The sequence below is a fragment of the Chionomys nivalis genome, chromosome 3 (genome assembly GCF_950005125.1).
Source record: "Chionomys nivalis chromosome 3, mChiNiv1.1, whole genome shotgun sequence".
NCBI classification, from domain to species: domain Eukaryota; kingdom Metazoa; phylum Chordata; class Mammalia; order Rodentia; family Cricetidae; genus Chionomys; species Chionomys nivalis.
The window spans coordinates 96197663-96225279 of record NC_080088.1 but is presented as its reverse complement, the minus strand read 5'-3'; the positions used below and the strand labels follow the sequence as shown (position 1 = coordinate 96225279).

The 27617-nt window shown below is 46.3% G+C and overlaps 2 protein-coding genes across 4 annotated transcripts in view; one reads left to right on the top strand and one right to left on the bottom strand.

Moving 5' to 3' along the window:
• Zcwpw1 (zinc finger CW-type and PWWP domain containing 1) overlaps positions 1 to 11539 on the top strand; it is a 31396-nt gene extending 19857 nt beyond the window's left edge. Inside the window, exons 8-17 of one of the 3 annotated variants that reach the window (XM_057764491.1) lie at positions 2116 to 2232; positions 2856 to 2976; positions 3593 to 3668; positions 4040 to 4144; positions 5820 to 5903; positions 6386 to 6452; positions 6728 to 6819; positions 7929 to 7989; positions 8917 to 9051; positions 11170 to 11539. In XM_057764491.1, the coding sequence (XP_057620474.1) occupies positions 2116 to 2232; positions 2856 to 2976; positions 3593 to 3668; positions 4040 to 4144; positions 5820 to 5903; positions 6386 to 6452; positions 6728 to 6819; positions 7929 to 7989; positions 8917 to 9051; positions 11170 to 11483 (1172 nt within the window). In that variant the 3' untranslated portion in view covers positions 11484 to 11539. The remainder of the gene's footprint in view (positions 1 to 2115; positions 2233 to 2855; positions 2977 to 3592; positions 3669 to 4039; positions 4145 to 5819; positions 5904 to 6385; positions 6453 to 6727; positions 6820 to 7928; positions 7990 to 8916; positions 9052 to 11169) is intronic. The other 2 variants (XM_057764493.1, XM_057764492.1) reach the window with 2 other exon arrangements.
• Positions 11540 to 12037: 498 nt separating this feature from the next.
• LOC130871391 (paired immunoglobulin-like type 2 receptor alpha) lies at positions 12038 to 27617 on the bottom strand. Its single transcript, XM_057764729.1, has 7 exons — positions 27403 to 27617; positions 26692 to 27093; positions 19277 to 19483; positions 15303 to 15333; positions 12828 to 12874; positions 12529 to 12560; positions 12038 to 12369 (listed from the first exon to the last, which is right to left on the bottom strand). The coding sequence occupies exons 1-7, from the start codon at positions 27488 to 27490 to the stop codon at positions 12244 to 12246; spliced, it is 933 nt and encodes a 310-aa protein (XP_057620712.1). The 5' UTR covers positions 27491 to 27617; the 3' UTR covers positions 12038 to 12243.

The window sequence follows — 27617 nt, the reverse complement described above, 5'->3', positions numbered from 1 at the left end:
GCAACTTGGTCATTTTTTTTTTTATTGAAAAACAAATTTTCCGCCTCCTCCCCGCCTCCCATTTCCCTCCCCATCCTCCTCCCGCCCCTCTCCCCCTCCCCCACTCCTCTTCTCCTCCCTCTCAAGTCCCAGGAGCAGAACTTGGTCATTTTTTAAAGATTTATTTTATTTTTAATTATGTTTATGTATGTGTCTCTGTATGTGGATTTGTGCACATGAGTGCAGTGCCTTTTGAGGCCAATGAGGAAGTAGAATTCTGTGCTGTCTGTTTTTATGTCAACTTGACACAGGTAGAATTACCAGAGAGGAGGGAACCTAATTTGAGATAATGCTTCTATAAGATGTGCTGCAGGCAAGCCTGCCTATAAGGCATTTTCTCAATTAGTGATTGATGCGGGGGGGGGGGGGGGACGACGATGACGACTCATTGTCAATGGTGCCACCCCTGGGCTTGTGGTCTTGGGTTCTATAAGAAAGCAGGCTGAGCAAGCCATAATAAGCAAGACAGTAAGCAGCACCCCTCCATGGTTTCTGCATTAGCTCCTGCCTCCAGGTTCCAACCTGTTTGAGTTCTTCTAATGACTTCCTTTAATGATAAGCTGTGATATGGAAGCTTAAGCTAGATAAGCTCTTTCTTCCCCATGTTGTTTTGGTCATGGTGTTTCAACACAGCAATAGTAACCCTGACTAAGACAATCCCTTAGGGCTGGAGTTACATGCAGTTGTGAGATGCACTAGGTGGATGCTGGGAACTGAACTGGGGTCCTCTGTAAGGGTAGTATGTGCTCTGATCTTAATGATTGAGATATCTTTTTTTAATTTATATTTTTAAGGATTTTTTTTATCATTTAACTTTATTTTATGTGCGTTGGTGTAAAGGTGTAAGATCCCATAAAACTGATTTACAGACAGTTGTGAGCTGCCATGTGAGTGCTGGGAATTGAACCTGAGTCCTCTGGAAGAGCAGTCAATGTTCTTTACCTGCTGAGCCATCTCTCCAGCCCTCATCATTGATGATATCTGTTCAGCCTTACAAACTTGTAATTTGATAACAGAAAGATAAATAGTTGAGATTTGGGTAAGAATTACAATTACAGATACTGGCCGGGCGGTGGTGGCGCACGCCTTTAATCCCAGCACTCGGGAGGCAGAGGCAGGCGGATCTTTGTGAGTTCGAGGCCAGCCTGGTCTACAGAGCTAGTTCCAGGACAGGCTCCGTAGCTACAGAGAAACCCTGTCTTGAAAAAAAAAAAAAAAAAAAACAATTACAGATACTGTGCACGGAAGAGGTGCTGATCAGTATTTAGGGAATGTTAGTGTGATGTCAGAGTTAGACCCGGGGTCTCTCACTGGTCTGGAATTTACCAAATAGCCTAGGCTAGTTAGCTAGTGAGCCCTAGGGATTCGCCAGTCTCTGTCTCCCCACTGCCATGGTTACAAGCACCCATCACTGTGCTCAGCATTTTTACATGGGTAGTGTGAGTGTGTTGATTTAACTCAGTTCTCCTACTTTCAAGGAAGCAGTTTCCTAGCCCCAAGCTTTCTGTATCCTTGTGATAACAAGGATGGATTCCTGGGGCTTTGCAAAAGTTAAGAAAGTATTCTACAGAACACCGAGGTAAACTTCCAGCCCTAAGGCAACCTTAAATTTTTTTTTTAAGTTTTAATATTGTGTATGTAAGTGTCAGAGTATGAGGTTGTGCCCATGAGCAAATGCCTATGGAGGCCTGAAGGGAGTGTCAGATCTCCAGAAGGGGAAGTTGAGGCATTTGTGAGCTGTCCCATGTGGGTGCTGGGAACGAAACACTGGGAAACCAGTCCATGCTCTGAACTGCTGGGCTACAGCAGCCTTTCTCTTTGGTGTCGGGACAGGAAGAGCATCACTTGTGCCTGGTAGGGAGAGATTACAGTGTAAGGCTTGAATTCTAAGGCCAGCTCTGCCACCAAGTTAGGCTGTCTTCCCTGAGCTCTCACTCTGCTGCTTTGACTCAGACTCGACTAGTTATTATGGCTGAGACACGATTCAGGGGCCACAGAGAAAGTTATATTGAATTTAGTTGGATTGAAGAAGGAAGAACTTTTTTTTGTCTTACTTTAGTGTCTCTCCTGTCACAGGCCAGTGTCTCATCTGGGTCCAGTGTTCCTTTCCAAAGTGTGAGAAATGGAGGCAGCTACGTGGAGACATTGATCCCTCAGTGCTCCCAGATAATTGGTCTTGTGACCAGAATCCAGGTACAGGGAAGGGAAATGTCCCCCCCCCCCAGTTTTTATTGCTTCTCCCTTTCTTCCCCAGCATGTCTCCTTTCATTTAGGTACAACTTAGATGTAGCTGGCATTGAGGGATCCTTGTGGGGACTGGGAGGGAGGATCTTCCTGTTCTGTGGGAGGAAGGCATAGGTAGCCTGGAAATCTTAATGTGTACACTGAGTGAATTCCATGTATGTCAGCCTTGCCTGATTGTACCAGTGCCTCCTGGAATGTTGGTGTTGGATTGTGGGTAGAGAGGGATACATGTGGGAAGAAGCAAGTAAGAGAGACCCAATGATTTTAGCATTCATTCTAGAATGTTTGAAATGGTTTGGACAGATTATGACCATCTTGTCAAGTGTACTTATTTTACAGATGAGAAAGCCTCTTAGAGAAACTGCTCCACAGAGGGGGCAGAGTCACTCTGGGATGTGAGCAGGAATCTGTTTTGGGAGGCAGCACTCCTCTTGGCTCTAGCTGCATTTCCTCTACAGGGTTTCTAGTCTCTCCCAGCTGCAGCCCGTACCACTTCCCTTTGCCCTCTCTATGGAATCCATCCTAGTTATACCCTTTGAGCCTCTCATTTCTACAGTCTCCTCTTTTGGCAGACCTGAATTATAATTGCTGTGATATTCCCGAGGAGACCTGGACAGGGAGTGAGAACGATGTGGCTTATGCCTCCTACATTCCAGGATCCATCATCTGGGCCAAGCAACATGGTTACCCCTGGTAGGGCACCATAACAGCGAACATCTTTCCTGAACTTGGGAGTGGTAGAGTCATGAAAGGATATGGCGATCTTGTCATAGATGTGGTACCTTCATCAGAAAGAGCATCAGTGAGGGAGAAAGACAGAGGACCGGGCTGGAAGGCTTTGGAAGACTATGTTCCTGGGTGGAAGTGGGATCTCTGGAAAAATGGGTCAGATGATGCTGCCATGAGTGAAAAAAAGGGAGGACCTAAAGCAATTTCTTGTTTCTGTTTTGCTTTGTTTTTGAAACAATGCTGGCCTTGAGCTTGAAATCTTGCCTAAGCTTCCCTAGTGCTTGGATTGTGAGCCATCTGCCCTGCTTCAAGATATTTAAAAATGTTGAGATGTGAGAGACATGCAAAGTAGAGAGAAGGTTAGCCTATTTCTGGTTCTGTCCACAGGCTTGCTAGGATGACTGAGCTCCCTTGTAGACTGGTGGAAGTCATGTCATTCATTTGGTAGTGAGCACCAGTAGGGACTAATGGAGCTTTTGGGTCTTTTACAAAAGCATCTTGCTCTTTTCCATGTGTGCATGATGGTGAGGTTGTGTTCTGATCGTAACCCCTTTCTCTCCATTCCATTCCTCGTCCCCAGGTGGCCAGGCATGATAGAACCTGATCCTGACCTGGGGGAGTATTTTCTTTTTACATCTCATCTTGATTCCCTGCCGGTGAGTTTCCTGGTTTTGGTCCGAGCAGCGGCATAGCCACCCTAACATATTTAGAGTTAGATTTGTCTAGTAGACACGTGGAAGCAGACAATTAAGAGTGACAGATATGGAGGAAGATAGACACATAGAGAAATGAACTTGTATTGAGATCCATTTGCTGCCTAGGAGGGCATCTTTGTTTTGTGTTTCCTGGGATCCCTGAGGTCAGAGTAGAGGAACAGTGGAGTGAACAGGGTAGGTGAGCCAGTGCTCAGGGAGGATATGAGCTCCAGCATCTTCCCTGTGACTTCCCACCTCCATATTTCTCTACCATTCCGACAAGGGAAAAGCAGAGAGGTGGGCAGGAATTCAAGTCTTATCTTTTGTTACAGTCCAAGTACCATGTGACATATTTTGGAGAAACAGTTTCTCGTGCATGGATTTCAGTCAGCATGCTGAAGAGCTTCCAGGAACTGTCCCTGGAGCTATCCAAAGTGGTGAGCAAACTTTGGGCATCTGTTGTGATACAGGGAACAGGTGTTTTGTTTTTTTTTCTTTTTGAGTTTTTGCTGTTTTTTTTTTTTGGAGAAGGTCTCATATCCCAGGCTGGCCTGGAATTCACTATGTAGTCGAGAATGACCTCGAACTTCTGATCCTCCTATCCCCAGACTCCTAAATCCTGGGATTATGGGTAAGCCCACCATACCATGTTCTGAGTCAGTTTGGGAATTGCAGCTGTTAGGCCCAGGTTAACCCAGAGTTTCACAGTCCTAGCACTGTGGGCATCTTGGTCCAGATAATCTTCTGTCTGCAGGTGTTAGCTTGTACCTATTCTTTTTTTTTTTTAAAGAATTTATTTCATATACAATGTTCTGCCTGCATGTATGCTTACAGGCCAGAACAGGGAACCAGCTCTCATTATGGATGGTTGTGAGCCACCATGTGGTTGCTGGGAATTGAACTCAGGACCTCTGGATGAACAGTCAGTGCTCTCTCTTAACCTCTGAGCCATCTCTCCAGCCCGCTTGTACCTATTCTGTATACAAGTGTTAACTGCACCTGTTCTGCTTGCAGGTGTTAGCTGCATCTATTCTGCTTGCAGGTGTTAGCTGCACCTGTTCTGCATGCAGGTATTAGCTGCACCTGTTCTGCTTGCAGGTGTTAGCTGCATCTATTCTGCTTGCAGGTGTTAGCTACATCTGTTCTGCATGCAGGTATTAGCAAGATCCTTGGACACTGCAGCATCCTCTACCCTATGTCTTGCCCTCTTCTAGTTGTGACAACCAAATAATTGTCTCCAAACCTTGTCTTTAGTTTTCCCTAACTGAGAAGCATGTATAATCCCTGTAATCATTTTGAGTTTAATTAACTCAACAAGATGACCTTTGGAATTGTGGAGCTTGGAGAAGAGATGTTTGTTATGTGCCTCCTATTCAACTGAACTACGAGCATTAAACTGTGGGTTCAGAGGAACTTGTGAGAAGCTGAAAAGCAAAGTCACCTGAATGTGGGTCTTCTTTTCCTTCAAATTCCTGTGTGAGGCACTGTGGAGAGGGCACCGAAATGTCAGAGGTTTCCTGGGAAGGAGAGTATTATTTCTGAGCCCCAAAAGATTAAGAACAGAGTGTCCTGTCAGTACCCAGAACTGACAGCTAAGCACCCGTAGCTAAGATAATGTCTAAGGTGTGGTGATTCACATTTATAATTCAGCATGCAGGAAGCGGAGGCTAAGGAGTTGCTGTGAGTTTGAGGCCAATAGACTATAGTGAGTGCCAGGCCAGACTGAGCTACAGTGTGTGATCCTGTCTCGAAAAAAAAAAAAAAAAAAAAAAAGAGATAATGTCTGGTGGGTAGTGATATGCTGTGGTCACTCTTCTAATATTATTATTGATTATTTTTAAAAAATATTTATTTTTATTTTTAATTGTGGTATGTGCACATGCATGCATGTCCAAAGCTTCTGATCCCCCGAGGCTGGAGTTTAGATGGTTGTTAGTTGCCTGATATGGATGCTGATAACTTAACTTTGGTCCTCTGGAAGAGCAATATTTAACTGCTGAGCCATCTCTCCAGCCCTAAGTTGAAGAATTTCAAGAATTACTAGTTATTTGAGAATTTCTATGTTGACTATTTTTAAGATGTATATTTATTATGAATTCTAACCTATTTTAGAAAAAATGCAGGAACAAGGATTACAGCCAGAAACTGGAGGCAGCCATAACGATGGCTCACAAGGCAGAACAGATCAATATTCAGGTGGGCGAGTGCTCAGCCCACATGCTGGGTCCCATTGGATCCAAAGGGAGCCCACACCTCCTGTTGCTGCACGACGGAACTGGTGGCCTTCCCATTGCAGCTCTTGTCTTAGAGCTCACCCTTTCTTTCCTGCCAGGTTTCCCTGATCCCTAGCCCAGCCACTCCTTTCCCCATCTTAGACAGGGGTGTCTTCTCTCAGCCCAAACAGTTTTTCTCTCAAATTCCTCTGGAAGGGGCAGGGGTGGGGTAGAGAATAACGTGCATTTCTCTTTCCTAGTTACTTTCTCCATCATGAATAAACTAGAAAAGAGGTTATAATTAATCTCCATTAAAAGTTCAGATAAAGCTAATGTAATATTTCAAGTGAAAGTGGATTGGAAAATGAATGCAGATTTTGTCATAACTGGACAAAATCCAGTTGACAGGGCAACTGTTGTGTCTGGGAGGGTGGTGGGTGACACTGTTGTCTCTTGGTTTTCCAGGAGCGGGTTAACTTGTTTGGTTTCCTGAGTCGATACAATGGATCTGACAGCACTGGGGAAGGGAAAGGTAGGAGTGTAGGGTGGGAGGGTGGAGAGCTCCCTTTTCCCCACAGGTCCAAGCCTGCATTTTCCGCGCCATTCCAGATTCTCTAGTGGGAGGTCTTGTGACTGTATCTGGACGGATGGGTGAGACAGGGTGTGTAAGTAGTGTTGAGTGGAACTGTGGTGACATGGGGACCATCCCGAGGATTCAGAGGCAGAGTCGGAAGATGGATTTTCTGAAATCACCTCCACCTCACCTAGTGCATTTTGGACACATAGTCTATCCTTTCCCTCTTCTAGATATGGCGCTCCTTGAGTCCAACAGCCCCGAGTCTTGTCTGGAGAAAGAGAAGGACTCAGAGGAGAAGAAGGAGGAGAAAGAAGAGAAGAAAGTAAAGCTTTAGATACTGGTTCAGAGGACATTATTGTGACATTTCTCCTGGGGTTCCTGAAGGGATGTGGTTGGCATAGATTTGTGGTCCCTTTGAATCCAGCCTTGGGCACTGACCCTGGCCTCACCCTGAGGATCTCCATGAAGGGAAACTTTCCTTCCTCATTGTGGGACTCCTTGATCACACAGTTTGTGCTGTGTTTCTTTGGTCCTTCATGTAATTTCAGGAAACCTCTAGTTGCCTTTCCCACTCCTTTCTTCTGTGTGGAATGTCACCCATTTTCTTAGCCTCACTTTGAAACACGCATTTACCTTTTTTTTTTTTTTTTTTTTGGTAAAAAAATTTTTTCTTGGGTGTGTGAATGCATTCCCGAGAACAATTTGAGGGAGTTGGTTCTTTTTTTTTCTACCTTGTGAGTCCCTCCAGTTGAATGCAAGTTGTCAGGCTTGCCATCTCATAGTCTTTAGTTTATCTCTCCCTGCCCCAGCTTTATTTCCTTCTTCTTATGCATTCAGTCTTTGCATTGAGAATAGGAAGGTGACCACATAATTTCTCTGTCCTGCTATAGATTTAAATTGCACCAGGCTGCAATCAAACCTCATCTGATTTTCTGAAGCCCACTATTATGATCTAGCCCTCCTCTACACAAAAGAGAATGTGTGTGCAGGTGCATGTGCATGTAGGTGCACACACACATGTATGTTCAAATGCATGTGGAGGCCACAGGTCAATCTCAAGTGTCATCTTCAGGTGCCATCCACCTTGGTATTTGACATAGGTCTGGAGCTTGTCCATTTAGTAGGTTGTTTTACAAGCCCCAAGTATACACCTGTTTTCATATCCTTGGTGCTGGGATTACAAATGTGCCCCATCACACACATCTTTTTTTTTTTTTTTTTTTTTTTTGAGACAAAAAATAGTCCTGGGTCCTGGAACTCACTCTGTAGATCAGGCTGGCCTCGCACTCAATACACAGCTTTTTAATGTGTGTTCTGGATTGAACTCAGTTCTTCGTGTTGGCATGGGAATCACATGACTAAATGCCTCCTCGGTTTTTAGAAAGAGTTTTGTGTTTCAATTTATCTTTTTCTGTTCTTTCCCTATTGAAGAACCCAACTTTGCCTAGACCCAAGCCAGCTACAATACAGACCAAAAAAACCAAGTCAAGAGGTAAGGAAGACAGCCAAAAAGGGGCAAGTCCCTGTAGCACGATTAATAAAAACCCAGAGGCAGATATTAGGGTTCAACCTGAAGGTCAGAAAAGCAAAACAGATAGCAGCTTGTTCTTACCTCTACCTCAGTCTGAAATGGCGATCTTGCCTCCAGGAATCCTCAGAATGAGTCTGACTGAGAGTTGTCTCCTCCCATCTTTTTTTTTATTTTATAATAAATATTTATTATATAAAATATTTATAATAAATATTTTATAAATATTTATTTATTATGTATACAATATTCTGTCTGTATGCCTGCTGGCCAGAAGAGAGCACCAGATCCCATTACAGATTGTTGTGAGCCACCATGTGGTTGCTGGGAATTGAACTCAGGACCTTTGGAAGAGCAGGCAATGCTCTTAACCTCTGAGCCATCTCTCCAGCCCGTCTCCTCCCATCTTATATTCCTCTCTAGTTCTGGGATTAAAATCATGAACCACTACTGCCTGGTTTCTGTGGCAAACTAGGGTGGCTACTGGGAGTAAAGGTGTGTGTCACCATTGCCTGGTCTTTAAGGCTGACCAGGGTGGCTGTTTTACTCTCTGATCTTTAGGCAACCTTTATTTATTAAAGTACATATGAAATATCACTACAAGTCCCACAGGTAGGGAGGGCAGAAGTCAAGAGCAAGTGTTTTCCAGCAGCCGTGTTGGTCACCAAGGTTGATTTCTTGGAGAAGGGTGGTTCTGAGGAGAACAATAGTGGGGAGAAAACCCTGGGGCAGCAATGTCAAGATGGGTAGAACCGGAAGCCACAGAGGAAGCCTGCTAGACTGAGAGTGGGCCAGAGATGTGAACAAGGCAGAAGCTAAATGCATGGCCACCATCTGCCTTGCTAAGATATCAACACATTTTCTTTATGCTTGGGCCTGGGGCTTATACAGGCCTAGCAGGAGGACGAGATGGGACTCCAAAAGAGAAGACTGTGAAGAAGTCTTCAGGCAATGAGTCCACAGTCCCTCCTGGACCCATATTGGGAGAGAAAGAAGAACAGGGGAATTCAGACCTGGACCATCCAGGTATGGCTCAGAGACTTGAAGGCCATGGGGACTAAAGTCCTTGTCTGTATCCCTCCTCCCTGGGTTATTTCTGAGCAGTTCTACTACTCTTCATGTGTTTGTGTTGCAGTAGGAGGATTGTGACGCTGAGACTGGCCTGTGTTATATATGAGTTTGAGACTAGCTTGGGCTACAGAGTGGGACTCTTTCTCAAAAATACCGAAAGAAGAAAGAGGAGAAGGGGGGTAAATGAAATTCTGAATGAAAGATTGAACCTAGAACATTCTTTATAAACTTAATTGTGGTCGGTTATAGTATGGAAGGCCTTTAATCCCAGCACTCAAGAGGCAGAGGCAGGCAACTCTCTGAGTTCCAGGCCATGATGTTCTGCTACACCTTTCAGTGATTCCATGACTAGATGTTTGGCATTTTACACTGAACCGTTTGTATGTATGCATGTGTGCACGCCATGGTGCAGATCTCTCCTTTTGGGAGTCAGTTCTATCTTTCTACCATGTAGGTTTCTTTTCTTTCTTTCTTTCTTTCTTTCTTTCTTTCTTTCTTTCTTTCTTTCTTTCTTTCTTTCTTTCTTTCTTCCTTCCTTCCTTCCTTCCTTCCTTCCTTCCTTCCTTCCTTCCTTCCTTCCTTCCTTCCTTCCTTCCTTTCTTTCTTTCTTTCTTTTTTGTTTTTTGAGACAGGGTCTCACTATATAGTCCTATCTGACCAGGAACTCACTGTGTAGACCAGGCTGACCTTGAACTCACAGAGATACCTGGGCCTTGCCTTTGCCTCCTGAGTGCTGGGATTAAAAGGAATGTTAGCACTGCCCAGCTTGAGAATTTCATACAGTGTACTTTGGTCGTGTTTGCCCTTTGGCTTCTCCTGTATCTACACTCTTCCTCCTTCTCTTTCTAACCTCACAAACATGTGTTTTCTTCTTCCCCTCATCCCATCAGTTCCAGTTAGCTAGTCTTGGGCATGGGGCCTGGCTTGGAGTGTGGTTGACTTATCAGGGGTCAGTCATACCACTAAAGACAACTGACTTTCCCTCTCTCATCAGATATCAAGCTCAATCAAGCACTGGCTGGTCTTCCAGAGGACCCAGTTCCTGACACTCAAACACGATGATGGCTCACAACCATCCATGACTCTAGTTCCTGGGGATCTCATACCCTCTTCTGACCCCCCTGGGCACTGGCAAAACACCCATACACATAAAATAAAAATAAATCTTATTTTAAAAATGCCAGTAGCTTTTCAGCCAGTAGTGAGAGTTCAGGCCCTTTCCATATTGGATTTGTATCTGGCTTAAGTCTGCACAGATCTTATGCCTGCTGTCACAATCACTGAGTTCATATGTGCAACTGCCCTGTTGTGTTCAAAAATAACCTTTTGTATTTTCCCTTCTTTTTTTTTTTTTTTTTTTTTTTTCTGAAGCTGAGGACCGAACCCAGGGCCTTGCGCTTGCTAGGCAAGCGCTCTACCACTGAGCTAAATCCCCAACCCCTGTATTTTCCCTTCTTTCTCAAACATCCTTGAGCCTTGGGTAGAGGTGTGTGGCAATTCCATGTCCATTAAGTAGAATAATGGTACTGGATTTTCCCTTAGGGCCTAAGATCTGTCTATACACAGGTTCTTGGACCCTTTAACAGTGCCAGGTATGGGTTCCATCTCATGGAATGGGCCTTAGATTTCTGACATTTATTTTTTTTTAATTTTATGTGTATGGATGTTTTGCTTGCATATATACCTGTGCACCACATGTGTGCTTGGTGCTCACAGAGGCCAGAAGAGGGTGTCATATCCTCTGGAACTGGAGTTACAGGTGGTTGTGAGCCACTATATGAGTCTTGGGATTGAAACCCAGTCTTCTTCAAGAGCAGCAAGTTCATTTAACTCCTGAGCTATCTTTCCAGCCCCTTGACATTTCAGATACAAAGCCCTCAGAGATTTCAGATTTGTTCAGGACCCATGTTGAATACACAGCTGACACGAGGCTAGAGCCCATGTGTGACCCGAAAGTCTGTATTCCACATTCTGATGGCAATTATCCTTTCAGATGCTTTAAGCATAAGAATTATGAAGTCTAGTTGTAAGACATCAGGATAGGTTAACATAAAGGGACTTTGTTTTCTTTAGGCCCTAAAAAGAAATTTAAGGCTCCTGAAAGCAAGGCCTCAGCAATCAACTTACCTGTGGAGAAAGAAATTAAAATTGTATCAGAGAGCCCTACCCCACTAGCTCAGCATGGGGTTTGTCCTTTGAGAAAGGAAGGTCCTGGACCTCAGGAGCCCCTGACACAGGAGGCAGCAAGTTTTCCCCCTGAAGATGATGGTTCCAGTGACCTGGACTTGGAGCAGCTCATGGAAGACACTGGAGAGCCAGAGGAGAGAGGAGACTCGCAGCGGAGGGACGGCTCTGAGGAGTTCCTGGCGGCCCTTTTTGAGGAGTAGCGTGCTCTGGTCCTTCTACATTCTTGAGTACCCATTAAATGTCAGAGTTGTTGACCTGCCAAGTGGTTCTAGTCAGAGCTGTGCAGCCCGTGTCAATAAAGCAGGTCTCTGGGCTACTGCTGAGGTGTGCTTCCTTTCCTGTCTCTATGGCAGACTGCCTGCTCTGGAGGGGACAAGAGGCTGGGAACAGCAGTGAGACCTAGACCTGGGGAACCTCTAGGACAGCATGTCTGTGAGTCCTGGCTCTCCTTTCTGGGTGCAACTTGACCTTTGGAAAGCACCGTAACCATCTGGTGTTCAGTTCCCTGTCTCACACCATCTCTCTAGGGCTATTGCTGATGTCCTGTGCAGTGGTGCATGGGGCCAGTCACAGTGTGTGCTGGTTATTACACTTGCAGATGTGGGTGCACATTGTGTGGACAGCTGCCAGCATTTGGAGCATCCCCTGCCTTGGGCCACTAGAAAAAAGTGATAGAGGAGGGGTTCTCAGAGGGCCAGAAGTTACGGGTCACACTAATGACCCTTAATTAGATTCATTTAGGCAAATTCTGTAGATCTTTTTATTTGTATGAAAAGGGCCTAACAGGTTAGAAAAGGGGACTGGGAGTTTCTCAGTTTCTCTGAGTTCATGATGTGTAAATTTCTGTCCTGGCCATGGGTATCTCTGACCTGTGAGCGTCTGACACTGTGGGTATCAGTGGAAGCTGGGAGTCTTCCTACTAGAAACAAAGGTGACTCTGAGATGGTCACCCAGACCCGCTCATTTGGTCTTTACGATGGAGTATACAGTCTCTTCCTGGGGGTTCTCATGGACAGGCGGGCGGGCTGGTGTTCTTGGGGAGGTTGGGCTTGAGAGGGTAATGGAGGCATACACGATGTTGTTGTCCTGCAGGGGTGGGGACAGGGCATTAGATAGCAGCAGTGCAACTGAGGTTCCATAAAGCAGCAGCTGCAGCCTGAGTGTCCTCCCACACCTCTGACCTCCAACCTTCTGCCTCCATCAACACCACCTTAACTCCTTCAGACCTGAGTCTGAATCGCTTACCTTGGGGTTCTCTTTGGGGTCCATATGTCGTCCTAGAGAAAAAGGAACACAGAGTTCTGAAGTCGAGGTGTGTGACAGGAAGGGAGACAGATGGCTGGGAGTTCCAAGCGTGAGGTGAAGACCTTGGTTACATGGGAGGGACAGGGTGAGGGAGGGGCAGGGTGAGGGAGGGGCAGGGTGAGGGAGGGGCAGGGTGAGGGAGGGGCAGGCGAAAATACTGAGGGAATGCTTGTGTAAGAGTGGGGTCTTGGGAGAAGAAGGCAGAGCAAAGTGTGGAGTAGGAAGCTGGCAGATTTTACCTTCGGGCTCAACGTTCTCACATTTCTCAGTGTTTTCAATGAGTTCCCTGCATGAGAACAAGATGGGCAACAGATTAGAGGCTGGACAAGAAAGAATTAAGACATTAGGTGCAGGGCTGGAGAGATGGCCCAGTTAGTAAAGTGCTTGTCACAGAAACATGACATCCTGACTTCAGACCCCAGCAAACAAATAAAGCTGGATGGTGGAGAAGCAGAGACAGGCGGAGAAGTCCCTGGAGTTCACTGGCCATCCTGGATTAACAGATGAGCTCTAGATTCAGTGAAAGACCCTGTCTCAGAAGATGAAGTAGAAGGCTGGAGAGATGGTTCGGTTGGCAAAGGGCCTGCTTCCCAAACATGAAGACCCAAATTTAGATCTCCAAGGACCCATGTAAAAAATGCTGAGCACAGTCAGTCAGGCAGCCTTTAAACCCAGCACTCTGTGAGTTTGAGGCCAACCCGGTCTACAAGGTTTGTTCCAGGACAGCCAGTGATGTTTACAGAGAGAAACCCTGTCTCAAAAAAACAAACCAACAACAAAATATTCTGGGTACAATGTGCCTGGAAGGTGGGGATGGAGATGGGTGGATCCCTGAAGCTGTTGTCTGTGCAGCCCAGCCAAACTGATGAGCTTCAGTTAGTGAGAGACCTTACTATAAAGGTCTCAAAATTAATATTAAATAAAGGTGGGAAAAACTGAGAGTCACGATATAGACCTCTGGCCTCTACATACATGCACAAGTGCACACACAAACACAACATACATGCAGGAATACAAAATAGAATGGAGAGAAACTGAGAAAGAGCACCATTGAGCTCTGCCTTCTACACACAGGGCACATGTGTACTGCACATGTATATACAAAACAAGAACATGTAATAACACACACAGGACTGGGGATGTGGTGCATGCTTGTATTCTCAGTGTTCAGGAGGTAGAGACAGGGGGACTCCTGACGTTCACTGATCAACCAACCAGGTGTAATTGTTGAGTTCCAGACCAGTGTGAGAACCTGTCTCAAAAAAACAAAACAAAAACCAAAACTCAAGTGGGATCAGGTGAAATGACTTAGTGGATAAGGCCATGGCATTAAGACTGACAACTTGATTTCATCCCAGGGATCCACAAGGTGGAAGGAAAAAGACAGCTCTCAGAAGTTGTCCTCTGTTTTCCACATGTGTGCTGTGACAAGCTCATACCCACACATACATATATACACATGCACACAAATAAGTAAAATGCAATAAAAACTATTTAAAGTAGATGACACCTGAGAACACACACATGTATATGTGCATGAGTGCCTGTGCACATGCATGCACACACACACTCGAGCACACATGCACACACACACTAGAAGCTGGTTCCCTTTGAGTGGCCTCTGCCATCCTCAATGACTCACGATGGGCATATTTGTGTTCGGCCTTCTCTGGAAGAGGAATGAGAGGCCATTGGTAAGGGGGCCTGGCTGAGGTTTCTCAACACTAGCTGAAGGTGAGTCACTCTAGGAAACCGCCTTACACTGGGCAGGAACAGAGACTAGAAATAGGAAGAACCAATGCTATCCTCTCTCATCACCTTGATTAAAACTAGAAGGCAAAAAATTTCAGATCTTCTGGGTAGGTGCTTAGGCTAAGGTTGGAAGAAGGGACCTGAGATCGGACTGGAGGAAGGGCATCTGGCCAAAGAAGCCACAGGGAGAGGACAGAGGGAGGAGCTGGGGATGCAGTGTTGTTCTCAGAGTGCTTGAGTTAATTGACAAGGTCCTGGGTTCCATCCCCAGCCCCTCATAAACCGTGTGGTGTGATGCCTGTCATTCCAACAGTTGGGAGGTGGAGGTGAAAAGATCAGAAGTTCAAGGTCGCCCTTGGCTTCATAGTCAGTTCAAGGCCAGCCAGGCCAATCTGAGACCTTTTCTCAGAAAAAATTTAGAAGGCTCAGAGCAGGCCATGTGCAGTAAGGAAAAGAAAAGACAGGAGAGAAGGACAGAGAGGTTGGGAGGTGAAGAGAAAAGGGCAACAGATGTGGAAGACCTAGAACAAAGGATTCCTGGGGAGCGGGGCTCACTGACCACAGAGAAAGACAGAGGGAAGAAAGGAAAAGATGGGAGAGCTGGTGGAATCCAGGCAGATGTTCAAGGCTGAGAGGAGCCAGAGCCACAGAGAGGGAAGCCTAGGAAATGGAAGGAGAGAAGGAGAAAGACCCCATGAGGCCTGGGGGTGGGGGCTGTTGTGGAAGGAGACTCCCTGAGACTCTGCTGCACCCCTTGTCAGTGTGTGAAGCTGGTGTCCTTGAAGAGCATGGCGTCATGGAGGACATGGAGGAAGCAGACAGGATGAGTCAGGGGTGGGGAGATGTGCAGAGCCCTGTGTGCGGTTCTCCATTGCTCTTCTAATGCCATTTGAAGGGGCTGGAGAGATGGCTCAGTGGGCAAGAGCACTGGCTGCTCTTGCAGAGGACAGGATGGCGCTCACCTGGCTGGGGTTTCGGCTTTAGTCCTCTGCCCTGTGGGGGAAGAAACAGTGTCAGTGTGACATCCGTGCTGATCGTCCTTCTGCCCGTCAGCTGTCCTCTATGTTCAGCTCCTTCAGAGGACAGGGGAGCAAAGAGACCGCCCCAGACAGTGAGGGAAGAGCTTGGACTACCTCTGCTGGGCTGCTGTCCCACACAACAATCCCTCCCCCAAATCCCTGCCAGGTCCAGGCCCCACCCCTGTCTCCTTTGTTCCTTCACCAACCTTGAGTTCCCCCTGCCTCTGCCCCTGCTTGTCTACTCTGTGTTCTCCTGCCTTCCTTTTTGTGCCCTTAGGAACTGCCTCCTTCTGGATTGTATTTTACTCTACCTGTCTGTTTGTCTTGTTCTGCTCTTTTAATTACTATAACTTTTTATTGCCGCTTATTTATTATATGATAGGGGGTGTACCACAGTTTGTATGGGGGTCAGAGGACATCTTGCAGGAGTCTGTTCCCTTCACCATGTGGTTCCCAGGTTGGACACCTTTTACCCTGTGAGGGCAACCATAGCTGTTTAAAAAATTATTTATTTAGCTACTGTAGCTTTTAGCATTTTTTTGTTTGGTTTGGTTTTAGAATTTTAAAATGATGTGTGCATGTTTTGGGGTAATGCACATGAGAGCAGATGCCTGTGGATTCAGGAGAGAGCTTCCTGTAGGCCTGGAGCTGGAGGTGCAGATGGTTGTAAACTGCCTGATGTGGGTGCTGGGAGCAGAACTCAGGTTCTCTGCAAGAGCAGCCACTGCTCTTAACTGCTGAGCCATCCGTCCACCCCTGATATAGATTTCTTGACTGTTTTTTTCCATTTTATGAATGAGATGTTTTCTCTTCACCTGCATCCTCTTTCCTTTGACAATGTCACCCACTGTGTTTCGAAGAAGTCATTCAGCTCCTTAGTCTTTTTCCCCCAAGTGTTTTACATTGTAGTTCTAAAGATTTTTATTTGTGTGTATGTGTGACTGTGTGTTTCTGTGTGAGGTTGTGTGTGCCATCTGTGTTCCCAAGCCTGAGAAGGCCAGAAGAGAGCCCTGGATATACAGAAGCTAGTGATCTGCTCCACATGGGAGCTGGAACTGAACTTGGGTCTCTGCAAGAGCAACACATATTCTTAACTCCTGAACCATCTCTCTGTGTCTTCTCTTTTGACTTATAAATAGAATTTTATTATTTATTTATATTTTAGGAGAGCTTTGTCAGATCCACACGGGCACTTCAAATCCATCCCAGACTCAGCTGCTCAGTCTACCCCTGTGCAGGTTTGACTGAAGAATCTGAACCCCAGGCTCACCTGTTTGCACCCTTGGTCATATTGGGGAGGTTATGGAACATTTAGGAGGTGCAGCCTTCTGGAAGAGCTGTGTGTCACTGGGGTGTATTTTGAGAACATATTGCTCCACCTCACTTCCTTTTTCTCTTTTTCTCTCCGTGTTTTCTGCACGTGGTTGAGATGTGACCTCTCAGTGTCTTGCTTCACTGCCCCACCATTATTCACCTTGCTTTGGAGCTGCAAGCGAGACTGACCTTTTCCTTCCACAAGGTACTTTTGATCATGACGGTTTATCACAGCAGAGGAAAGTGACCGCCATTGCACCCCCTCAGAAAGACTTCCTCCTTCAGTCCCCATATGGCGTGGTGGTTTCATCAAAGTGTTTTTCAGCAAAAGAGACTTGTTCCTATTCTCTGGTCCCTGTGTTAGTCTAACCACTGAGTTTTTGTTTGTTTGAGATCTTCTGCACCCCAGGAGGACTTTGAATGCTGATCCTCCTGCCTGAACCTTCCACGCACTGGACTTACAGACACGCACTACCACTTCGGACTAGTCTCAGAGTCTGAGAGCTTTTGCCCTGAAATTTTCCTGTCCTGGCCGTGGGTCACTATGTGCAGCCCCAGTGGCTGTCAGTTAACTACTGACACAGCCTGGCACCTCCAGTCTGTCCTCTACACCCTATGACTGTAAGGTTAGAGTCCAGTCGCTGTTCAGGCCGCAGCACCGCCCTTCACCTCTCACAGACTCACTCCTGAGACACTGTGACTCTCCAGCTGACATTCTTCCCTCCAGCCCCAGGGGAGTGACTTACGTCAGAGGGCATTAGTGGCCACGCATCCTGCTCCCTTTCCTCCCTCCTTCCTGATTCAGGCTTGTGCAGTAAAACCACCCCCATCCTCAGAAGGATAAAGTAAGAGCCTCCCTTTTCTATTTAGAGCCCCTGCCATGTTGGTGGGGCCTGGCATCTCTTAGAGCCCCTGCCATGCTGCTGTCTACCTTTCTGACTGTCCCTGGCATTGATAACTCTTAGTAAACACCTTCCTTACCAGTGACGTGTCTCAGTGACCCTCTTGAACCCCATCTGAGATCTTTCACACAAGCTGATGTCATCATAGCTGGGCTCTGAGGTGGCCTCTTCATTTTGCCTCTGGTACCAGAGGCTTGGGGACCTGACTTACAAGGTTCCCCCTGTCATCTCCTGTGTCCTCCGACAGCACCACACTACTCAAGAGTTCCCGACATGGTTTCCCTTTCCTGGAAGGCCAGAGGGTGTCCTACATGACTCCCAGCACATTTCTGGCTCTTCTGTGGAAGGGAGAGAGATTGAGATAAATTTTCATGGAGTCAAGATCCTCCTGTCCCCACCCCGGTGCACAGACTGAGGTGTGGACCACAGTGGCTGTCATTGTTTTTATTTTTAATTGTGTTATATTTATTTATTCACCATGTGTGTGAGTGTGCACAGGCCATGGTGTGCGTGTGTCTGAGAACAACATGCAGAAGTCAGTTCTTTCCTTTGATTGTGTGGGCTCTGAGTATTTTCAGTGTCTTGACCTTCTGAGCCATCTTCGTCTCTGGCTGTCATTATTTATTCTTTGACATTGTATGTAATTTTTCTTCCTTTGGGAGCTTCTCTCACCACCTGTCTCTCCTCTGGCCATGTCTGTCAACACCACAGCTCATTCTAAAATGAACACTCAGCCCTTGGGACGCCTCCCCCATCACCCACAGTTACTGGGAAACTGGATGTTCATCTACTTAGGATCCTCCAGTTTCAAGCCAGACTTTGGGAAGTGGAGCAATCAATACAGCTGAGCTGAGGCGACTTCCAGTCCCTTCTGCTTTCCCCTCCCCTGGCTTCCTCCTGGGCAGGCCCTTTCTCCTCTGATGACGATATGACCGAGTTGATGGAGAAGAACTGAGATGTGAATGGACTGTGAGGTTCACAGACTGAACCCTCAGAGGACTCACTTGGGGAACCGGTTTAAAGTAGATTCCCAGTGGGGTTAGCAGTGCAGGCCTGCAGTCAACCAAACTAAAACAACAGCAACAAGAAGACCCCAGCTACTCTAAGCAGAAGCCTCAGAGCCTGACTCTGGACTCAAGAACAGGCCATCAGGGATCTGCCCTGGGGAGGCCGGAAGCCACCCTTAGCTCCTCAAAAGCTGTCCACCTTACCATTTTTATTTATTTATTTATTTATTTATTTATTTATTTATTTATTTATTTATTTTGGTTTTTTCGAGACAGGGTTTCTCTGTAGCTTTGGAGCCTGTCCTGGAACTCCCTTTGTAGACCAGGCTGGCCTCAAACTCACAGAGATCCGCCTGCCTCTTGCCTCCTGAGTGCTGGGATTAAAGGCATGCGCCACCACCGCCGCCTCCACCTTACTGTTTTTAAAGACAGGGTCTCTCACTGGGACCTGAGGCTCAACAATCAGGCTAGTGTGACTAGTCATCAGCCTTGGGGATGATCTTGTTCTCCCTCCTCAGCACTGGGACTACAAGGATTGTGGTGATGGATCCACAAGCTTGTGTGGCAAGCACTTTACTGACTGAGCCATCACCTGGGCCCCAGGATCTGAGCTGTCAACAATCCCCTTCAATGACTCTGGTGCAGATTGTCCTGTGGAAACACTCGGGAAGTGTGATGGGGATGCAGTCTGGACACTTACCTTTCCTCCTCTTCCACCTGAGGAACACCATCAATCCCAAAACCCCAGCCAGGAGTACAGCGGCAGCCACCACCACCCCAACTCTGGTTCCCAGAGGCAGGGTCTGATTTTCTCTGCTCATCTGACCTTCTGTGGCCGTGAGGGTATTTTTGGTACGTGCAGAAGTGGCAGGGGTGGGACTTGGAGCCATGGTCCTGGGGGCTGGGAAGAGATAAAGGAAGTCAGCATGAACTTCCCCAGTAGGAGTGAAGATTCTAGAGATGCCTCTGCAGCACTCTTTGCTGTCGATACTGAAACAATGGATTCCAAGGAACTGGAGACACCCAAGGAGTCTCAAGTTGGGCTGGAAGAAGGAAAATGCAAAGCTTGGAGCCAGCCAGTAAAGAACTGATCTCCCAGAAAGAGAGTTCACACAGTTCTGACAACTCCTCAGATCACCTTGCAGGAGAGACTGGAGACAGAGGATGATGGCTCCCTCTGGGCGGGGCCACATCGGAACTGGGACTGCTTAGCTGTGCTTATGTCTTGTCTTCTATTTAGGCCTAAGCCTCAGGTCAGGACGGGTCAAATCCCAAATACAGAGTTGGGGGGTTGTCACTGGACCTCCTTGTTTCTCCTCCCAGTCTGGTTAAACTGAGAGCTGGAAGCTATGACATCGTACAGAATTGCCCAGTCATCTTTTCAGGAGCGACTTATCAGAACCAAGGGTGACGATGTGTCAAATCCCAAATATGGAGTTGGTGGTTGTCACTGGGCCTCTTTGTTTCTCCTCCCAATCTGGTCAAGCTGAGTGCTAGAAGCCGCGACATTATACAATAATTGCCCAGTCATCTTTTCAGGACAACTTATCAGAACCAAGGGATCCCCCTTAGCCCTTAGGCTAAACCCAAAGGCAAGGCTTTTGGCGTTCTTGCTTTGTGAATAAAGTGACTGTCCTTTGCTGTAGATTTTTTCACTGTAGCTGGCTTCCCTTCTGTTACATATTTGGGAATTAATTCCCTAGTTCAGAATAGTTTCCCACTGCCAGACCTTGTTCCTCTCTCCTAGGTAAGCGCAGAGATCTGCCTTCCTGCAATTATCTTTATCAGCAGGCATTTGGTCAGGGCTTAGGGTCCAGGCATAGAGCATCACCTGCCCAAGCTGCTGCTCTGGTTTTACCCCACATAAAAGATTCTTAACTCCTATGCTCACCTTCACCTCGGTTCACTGATGACTTTAGTTCAGGACTCTCAAGGGCAGCAGAAGAAATAATTAACTGCAACCCAGAGAAAGACCCACAACACCAGGATCAGAACGACTGATAACAGCATAGCCCAGAAGCGATAATTTAGAGGCCTGGTTGTCTTCTTCTGTGAGTCTAACTCCAGACCTAGATCATAGAAACTGCTACATCTGGTGTGTGTGCTATCTGATCAAGAGCCATCAGTTACTCCCTGACTGTTTACTTAGGTTCTTTGGAAGCCTCTATGCCTGCTGGGCGAAAAGTAGTGGCGTGCTGATTTAAACAATTCCTGCCCTGTTCATAATTTTACTGAAATAAACCTTTTAGCTCTAAAATGTAGTGTAGGGCACTAACCTTCCCCTCTAAAATCCTCTGATACTTTAATTTTTCCGTTTTCAACCAAGAAAGAGAATTACAGATCAATCTCACTCATGAAGATTGACACAAAAATTCTCAATAAAATACTGACAAACCAAATCCAAGAACACATCAAAAAAAATTATCCATTATGATCAAGAAGGCCTCATCCCAGAGATGCAGGGCTGGTTCAACACACGGAAATCTGTCAACGTAATCCATCATATAAATAAACTGAAAGAAAAAAACCATATGATCATTTCATTAGATGCTGAAAGAGCATTTGACAAATTTCAATACCCCTTTATGATAAAGGTGTTGGAGAGATTAGGAATACAAGCGTCATACCTAAATATAATAAAAGCTATTTACAGCAAGTTGCCAGCTAACATCAAATTAAATGGAAAGAAACTCAAAGCCATCCCACTAAAATCAGGAACAAGACAAAGCTGTCCACTCTCTCCATACTTCTTCAATATAGTGCTTGAAGTTCTAGCAATAGCAATAAGACAACATAAAGGGATCAAGGGGATTCGAATTGGAAAGGAAGAAGTCAAACTTTCGTTATTTGCAGATGATATGATAGTGTACATAAGTGACCCCAAAACTCTACCAAAGAACTCCTACAGCTGATAAACACCTTCAGTGAAGTGGTAGGATACAAGATCAACTCCAAAAAATCAGTTGCCCTCCTATACACAAAGGATAAGGAAGCAGAGAGGGAAATCAGAGAAACATCACCTTTCAAGATAGCCACAAATAGCATAAAATATCTTGAGGTAACTCTAACCAAGGAAGTGAAAGATGTATTTGACAAGAACTTTAAGTCTCTGAAGAAAGAAATTGAAGAGCATACCAGAAAATGGAAGGCTCTCCCATGCTCTTGTATTGGGAGGATCAACATAGTAAAAATGGCAATTCTACCAAAAGCAATCTATAGATTCAATGCAATCCCCATCAAAATCCCAACAAAATTCTTCACAGACCTTGAGAGAACAATAATCAACTTTATATGGAAAAACAAAAAAACCCAGGATAGCCAAAACAATCCTATACAATAAAAGTACTTCCGAAGGCATTACCATCCCTGACTTCAAACTCTATTACAGAGCTACAGTAATGAAAACAGCTTGGTGTTGGCATAAAAACAGAGACGATGACCAATGGAATCGAATCGAAGACCCAGGTATTAATCCACAAACCTATGAACACCTGATTTTAGACAAAGGAGCTAAAATTATATAGTGGAAGAAAGAAAGCATCTTTAACAAATGGTGCTGGCATAATTTCTTTCTTAACTAACTTTCTACATTAAGGAGTTCATTGATGGATCTGTGTTTGCATATGTGTGAAAACCCTTATCTGACTTTCTATGGGGCAAAAGAATTCTGGCCCTGGAACCTGCCATGGCTCGGAAATTGCTGGTTTTAAGGGTATATATGACTGGGAACATTTGTAAGGGGTAGAACTGAGAACAGTGTAGAACAAGGAACATGGAGAACAAGAGGAACAATGAGAAATGATGGACTGAAGAGAGAATAAAGAATCACGGATAGATGGAAGCTGTTGGGAGTAGACTTCTTTCCCCTCAGATGTTTAGCTCCCCCTTAGCTCATCCAGGCATCTTTAATTGAACCCTGAATGGGGAAGTCTTACAGGCAAGAACTTTAAGGCTCCTATAAGCTGAGAACGCTTTTTCCCTCTGCTTTTCACTGTGACCTGTCTCTCTAATTGTCCTGTTGAGGACAGGGGGCCAAGCCTGGCTTGTTAGAGCTGCCAGGGCCCAGGCTCAAACCCTACACTCAAGTAACAAGTAGGTCCTTCTAGGATGGTGGGATGGACAGACAGACATGTGTATTCCGTCTCCTTTGGGGGACGCGGGATGGGGAACAGATCCTAGAAGCTCACACAGGAAGAAGGGAACAAATGCTAAGGCTGAGATTGGGTGAGCAATGACAGCTCTGCTTTCTGGTAGGAACGTCCTCAGATGCTCATGTCATCCCTTACAAAGAGCAATCTCTAAGTCACACAGATCTAAACGGTCATTTTCTAGTAACAGTCCTTGTTAGAACAGAAGTAGCCTGCCAGTGTGGACAAGGCTGCTCCTTAGACGTGAGTTATTGAACAAATTCTCAGTTCCAGGCACAGCTTGCCCCCTATGCATTATCGGTGAGCGAGGTTCAGAATCGCCCGATCCTACACAGACTATTGGCATTGCTCTTGGTTGCTCACCCCAGCTAGATGGTAAGAACCTATTGCTGAAGACGCTGCTTGCTTTCAATGTAGATTTGAAAATACATTGTAAATTGTATGAAACATTTAATCAAATACTAATAAAAATCTTTGCCATTTTTACATATGTATATAGCATGTGTCTGTGTGAGTGTACATACACTCACCTACTCACATGCATGCACATGGATGCACACACACACACACACACACACACACACACACACGGAGGATAGAGCTGTGCACCTGAATATGCATGTGGGGGCAGAAGAGGCTTCTATGTCCTCTTACAACATTCTCCATCTATTCCTCAGGGGCAGCATCTCTCTGTGAAATGGGGGCTCAAGTATCTGATAGACTGAAAGCCGACAAACTCTGCAATCCTCCTGCCTCCATCTCCTTGGTGTCACAGCATATGCAGGGACACCCAGCTTCCTCCCTGGGTGATGGAATTTGAACTTTGGTCCTCACAATCACAAAGCCACTGCTTTTAACATATATTTAAAGATGGAGTCCACGTAGCCAGACTGACCTTGAACTTGCTGTGTAGCTAATGACCTTAGACTCCTGATCTCTTAGACCCTGCCTCAAAACAAGTTGGAAGGAGAGAACTGACTCCCACAAGTCCTCTGACCCTGCCACTGAGACACCCACGTGCCTGTGAACACACAAACAGGAAGTACAACTAAAAATGAAGATACAGCAGAACAGGATGGGATAGACAGGTCAGAAACGCATGCTGTTCTACAAGAGAATCTAAAAACCAGGTCTGCGTTTGCACCAGGTCCTCTGAGTATACGTTATGGCTGTTTGGAGTTTTTGGGGACTCCTAACAGTGGGAGTGGGTGTGTCTCTGACTCTTTTGCCTGCTCTTAGGACTCTTTTCCTCCTATTGGGTTGTCTTGTCCAGCCTATCACAATAGGAGGGCTTTTCCTTGTCTTGTTGTGTCTTGTTTTGCCCTGTTTGCCTCCTGTCTCTTGGAGGTCTGCTCTTTTCTGAAGATGAAACAGAGAGGGGGTAAATGTGGGGGAGAGGGAAGGTGTGGGGGATGGAAGGAGTAAAGGGAGGCAAGAAAACTGTGGCTCAGATGTATCGTATCTATTTTCACACACACACACACACAGAGAGAGAGAGAGAGAGAGAGAGAGAGAGAGAGAGAGAGAGATCACCAGGAGTCTTTTTGCTTAGTCATGAAAGAGAAAAATTGCAAAAGAAAGCATCATTGAATTTGACTATAAAAATGAAATTATGTGAAAAGATAATAAACCAACCACAGGGTTCTTTCTCAATACTTGTTGCAATTATTTCTCTGATTGTGATTTCTTTGCACTAAATGAGGAAATTTTGGTTGGATAAAGGCATTTCTTTTGGGGTCTGTGGATGTAGCTCAGTTGGTAGAGGGCTTGCCTAGCGTGTGCGAAGCCCTGAATCCCATCTCAGGCACTGCACACAGGAGTAGTGACACACCCTAGTGATCCCAGTACTTGGGAAGTGGAGGCTGGAGGGCCAGGAGTTCAAGGTCATCCTTAGCTATATAGCTAGTTTGAGGCCAGCCTGGGCTATATGAGACTCTGTCTTAACAAATGGAAAGAAAAAATGTCTTTTTAATCATTAATTTTAACATTTTAAAAACAATGGGCAGAAATATTCAGTTAATGAATTAGTTTTAAAAATACTGATGAAGAACCCATGGTGGCCATGAAGTGTAACTCAATGGCAGAGCCCTGGTTTAGCATGCAAGTGGCCTCAGGGACCATCTGAAGAAACCATGCTAAAGAAGAAACCATGGTGTGTCTGACTGAAGCAGAGACAGGCATGGCTGCCTTAAATTGAGATTTCTACCAAGCACTGATAGATTATGTCGAGGGCCAGGAGAAATTAGAAAAGGAGGAAGAGGGAGGAGGCTGAGAAGAACAGAGATCGCAGAAAAGGCCGTTTAGGGAAACATGAAGGAGGCACAGGAAACACAGACGTAAGGCGGCCTGACCAGCTCTGGCTGTGGACTTTGTCCTGAGCCAGCACAGGGGTTAAGATGAGGAATGGTTGGCCAAGGGAGAGGCAGGTGGGTCTAACCTGGAAGGAACAACCCCATTTATCACTGTACCCTGAGAACTGGCAATGCAATCAGAGATAATTATCATTTGGCTGTTAATTTTATATTTTATTTTTTAGATATTTATTTTTTATTAAAATTTTTTTTGTTTTGTTTTTCAAGACAGGGTTTCTCTGTAGCTTTGGTGCCTGTCCTGGAACTAGCTCTTGTAGACCAGGCTGGCCTCGAACTCCCAGAGATCCGCCTGCCTCTGCCTCCCGAGTGCTGGGATTAAAGGTGTGCGCCACCACCGCCCGGCTTTTTATTAAATTTTAACACACATATAATGGTGCATGTGTGTGTGTGTTTGTGTGTGTGTGTCAGAGATTAACCTTAGTTGTTCCTTCCTCAGATATCATACATCTTATTTGTAATTCAGGCCATATGAGGCTCTGTAACCGCAACACCATGGGAGATGGGGAGAAGAGGATCAATGCAGTTTTGTAGCCCTTCAGCCTAGCCCAGAACCATGAGCTCCAGGTTCAGTGAGAGACCGTACCTCAACGGAATAAAGTCGGTCTTACTAGAGGAGGATTCCCAGTGCCTCATTCTGGACTTTACAAGCACAAAATGGGGTATACGTATACACACACACACGCGCGCACAAACACCACACATGTACACTTACGCCATATTTCCATGCTCCACAACATCAAGATAGAAGGAGGCAAACAATAGAGTGAGCTCCAGCAGAGGCCATGTGTCTATAGTTGAGAGATGCTTGGAGGTAAAAGGTCCTTGTGGGGTCTGTTGGTCACCAGCATGACCTGGGGCAGGGGTTGAATTCTGCTGGTCTCCATGTCTCTCTCTGTATAATGACCATGAGAGTGCCCAGCAGTGGTGACAGGTGGCTGGGGCAATGCCCACACAGTGACTAGGCTGGGCCTGAGTGCACTCTGTGTGGGAGCTGAAGTCACAGCTGCCACGGAGGAGGTGAAGCCACCAGAAGACCTGATCACGGTGAGAACGTGAGTGAGAAGAGGGAACTGAGGGAGGGAAATTGAAACTGGGGCAGGAGAGGTGAGGGCTGTGTCTTAGAGAGAGGTGAAGTAAAATTACCTGGAGGAGGAGTGTCATACTCGGGGACCCGAAGGCACCCTCTGTGGAAGACACAAGACATGGTGTAAACTGGGAACTAATGGAGACCCTGACACACCACCAAGTGAAGGCTGCTCCATCCTGGAGAGGCCGCACACACATGGATTTCTGGCAACAAGGGCAGGGGTGGGCAGGGCAGTAGTGCAGTTGGGAGAAAGGAGCAGGAGACTGGGCATCTGGGAAGAGCTGAGGCCCGGGAGTGGGGTGGGATCTGAGGGCACAGGAAGGGGGCAGCTCAGAGAGAGCAGCTAAGGCTTGTGGATGGTTGTGGGGAAGAGGGAAGAGAAAGATGGCAGAGCTCTGGGGAGGGGACAAAACACACGAGAGGAATCTGTGGGAAGGATCAGACATATAAGATCGCTAATGACATCTATGGTACAAGGAAGCCAGGGCCACCAAAGCCTGACCTGGAATGTGCTTTCCTTGAGTGATGGTGAGGTCGGTCCCATCAATTGACTGAAAATCCTCTATACGATTTGTCGTTTTCAGATGAACTCGGCAGAAGTACACTGTCTGGTCCTTCTTCTTCAAGCCCAGGATTGTGAGGACTCCGGATGTCTGAGGCTGTGTCCAGTTCAGGATGAACCGGTTCTTGAAATGCTTATGTTTGAAACCCGAGGAAGAGTTGTAGATAAATTCTCCATGGAAGTTCTTCCATCTCCAGAGAATCCACATCTGTGGATCCGGTGCCAATTTCCAGGGGAAGTAGAAGGAGAAGGGGATCTCGATGGAGCCGCCCAGAACACCAGTGACGTGTGTTGGTTGATTGACTCTATACAGATATTCTCTGTTGGATCCTGCTGGGTTCCCTGAGAAGGATGAGGAGAATCTGAAGCCACTTCAGGGATGGAATGGACAACCCAGAGCTTCCCGAGCCAACATCCACAGGCAGGTGAGGGACACAGGGTAGGACTGTCCCTATGTCCCACTGTCCCATGTGGGACAGGACAGACGGGGAAAGGTTGGGCTGAACCAAATCTGAGGATGAGCTTTCTCTTGGGGCACAGAGGACAGGCTGGCTCGTAGAGCAGTCACCTCCCACATGCCAGCCCACTCTTCCCAGCCCTACTCACCCCTCCTGTGGTTAAGTCCCCAGTAGTGAGGTTCCCACCACTCACCAGCTTGCAGGCAGGCTGTTGGCAGCAGCAGAAGCAGGACCCAAGCCATGTCCGGAATCCGTCCAGGAAGTGAGACCAGCAGAGCCATCAGGAGGGAGAACAGATCCTCTGGAGGGTCCCTGGGGTGGTCAGGAGTCAGGAGAAAATCAGAGCAGAAAAGATCCCCATCCCCTGAGCCGTATGTGGAGGACTGAGTGGGGGCAGAACCTCCTCAT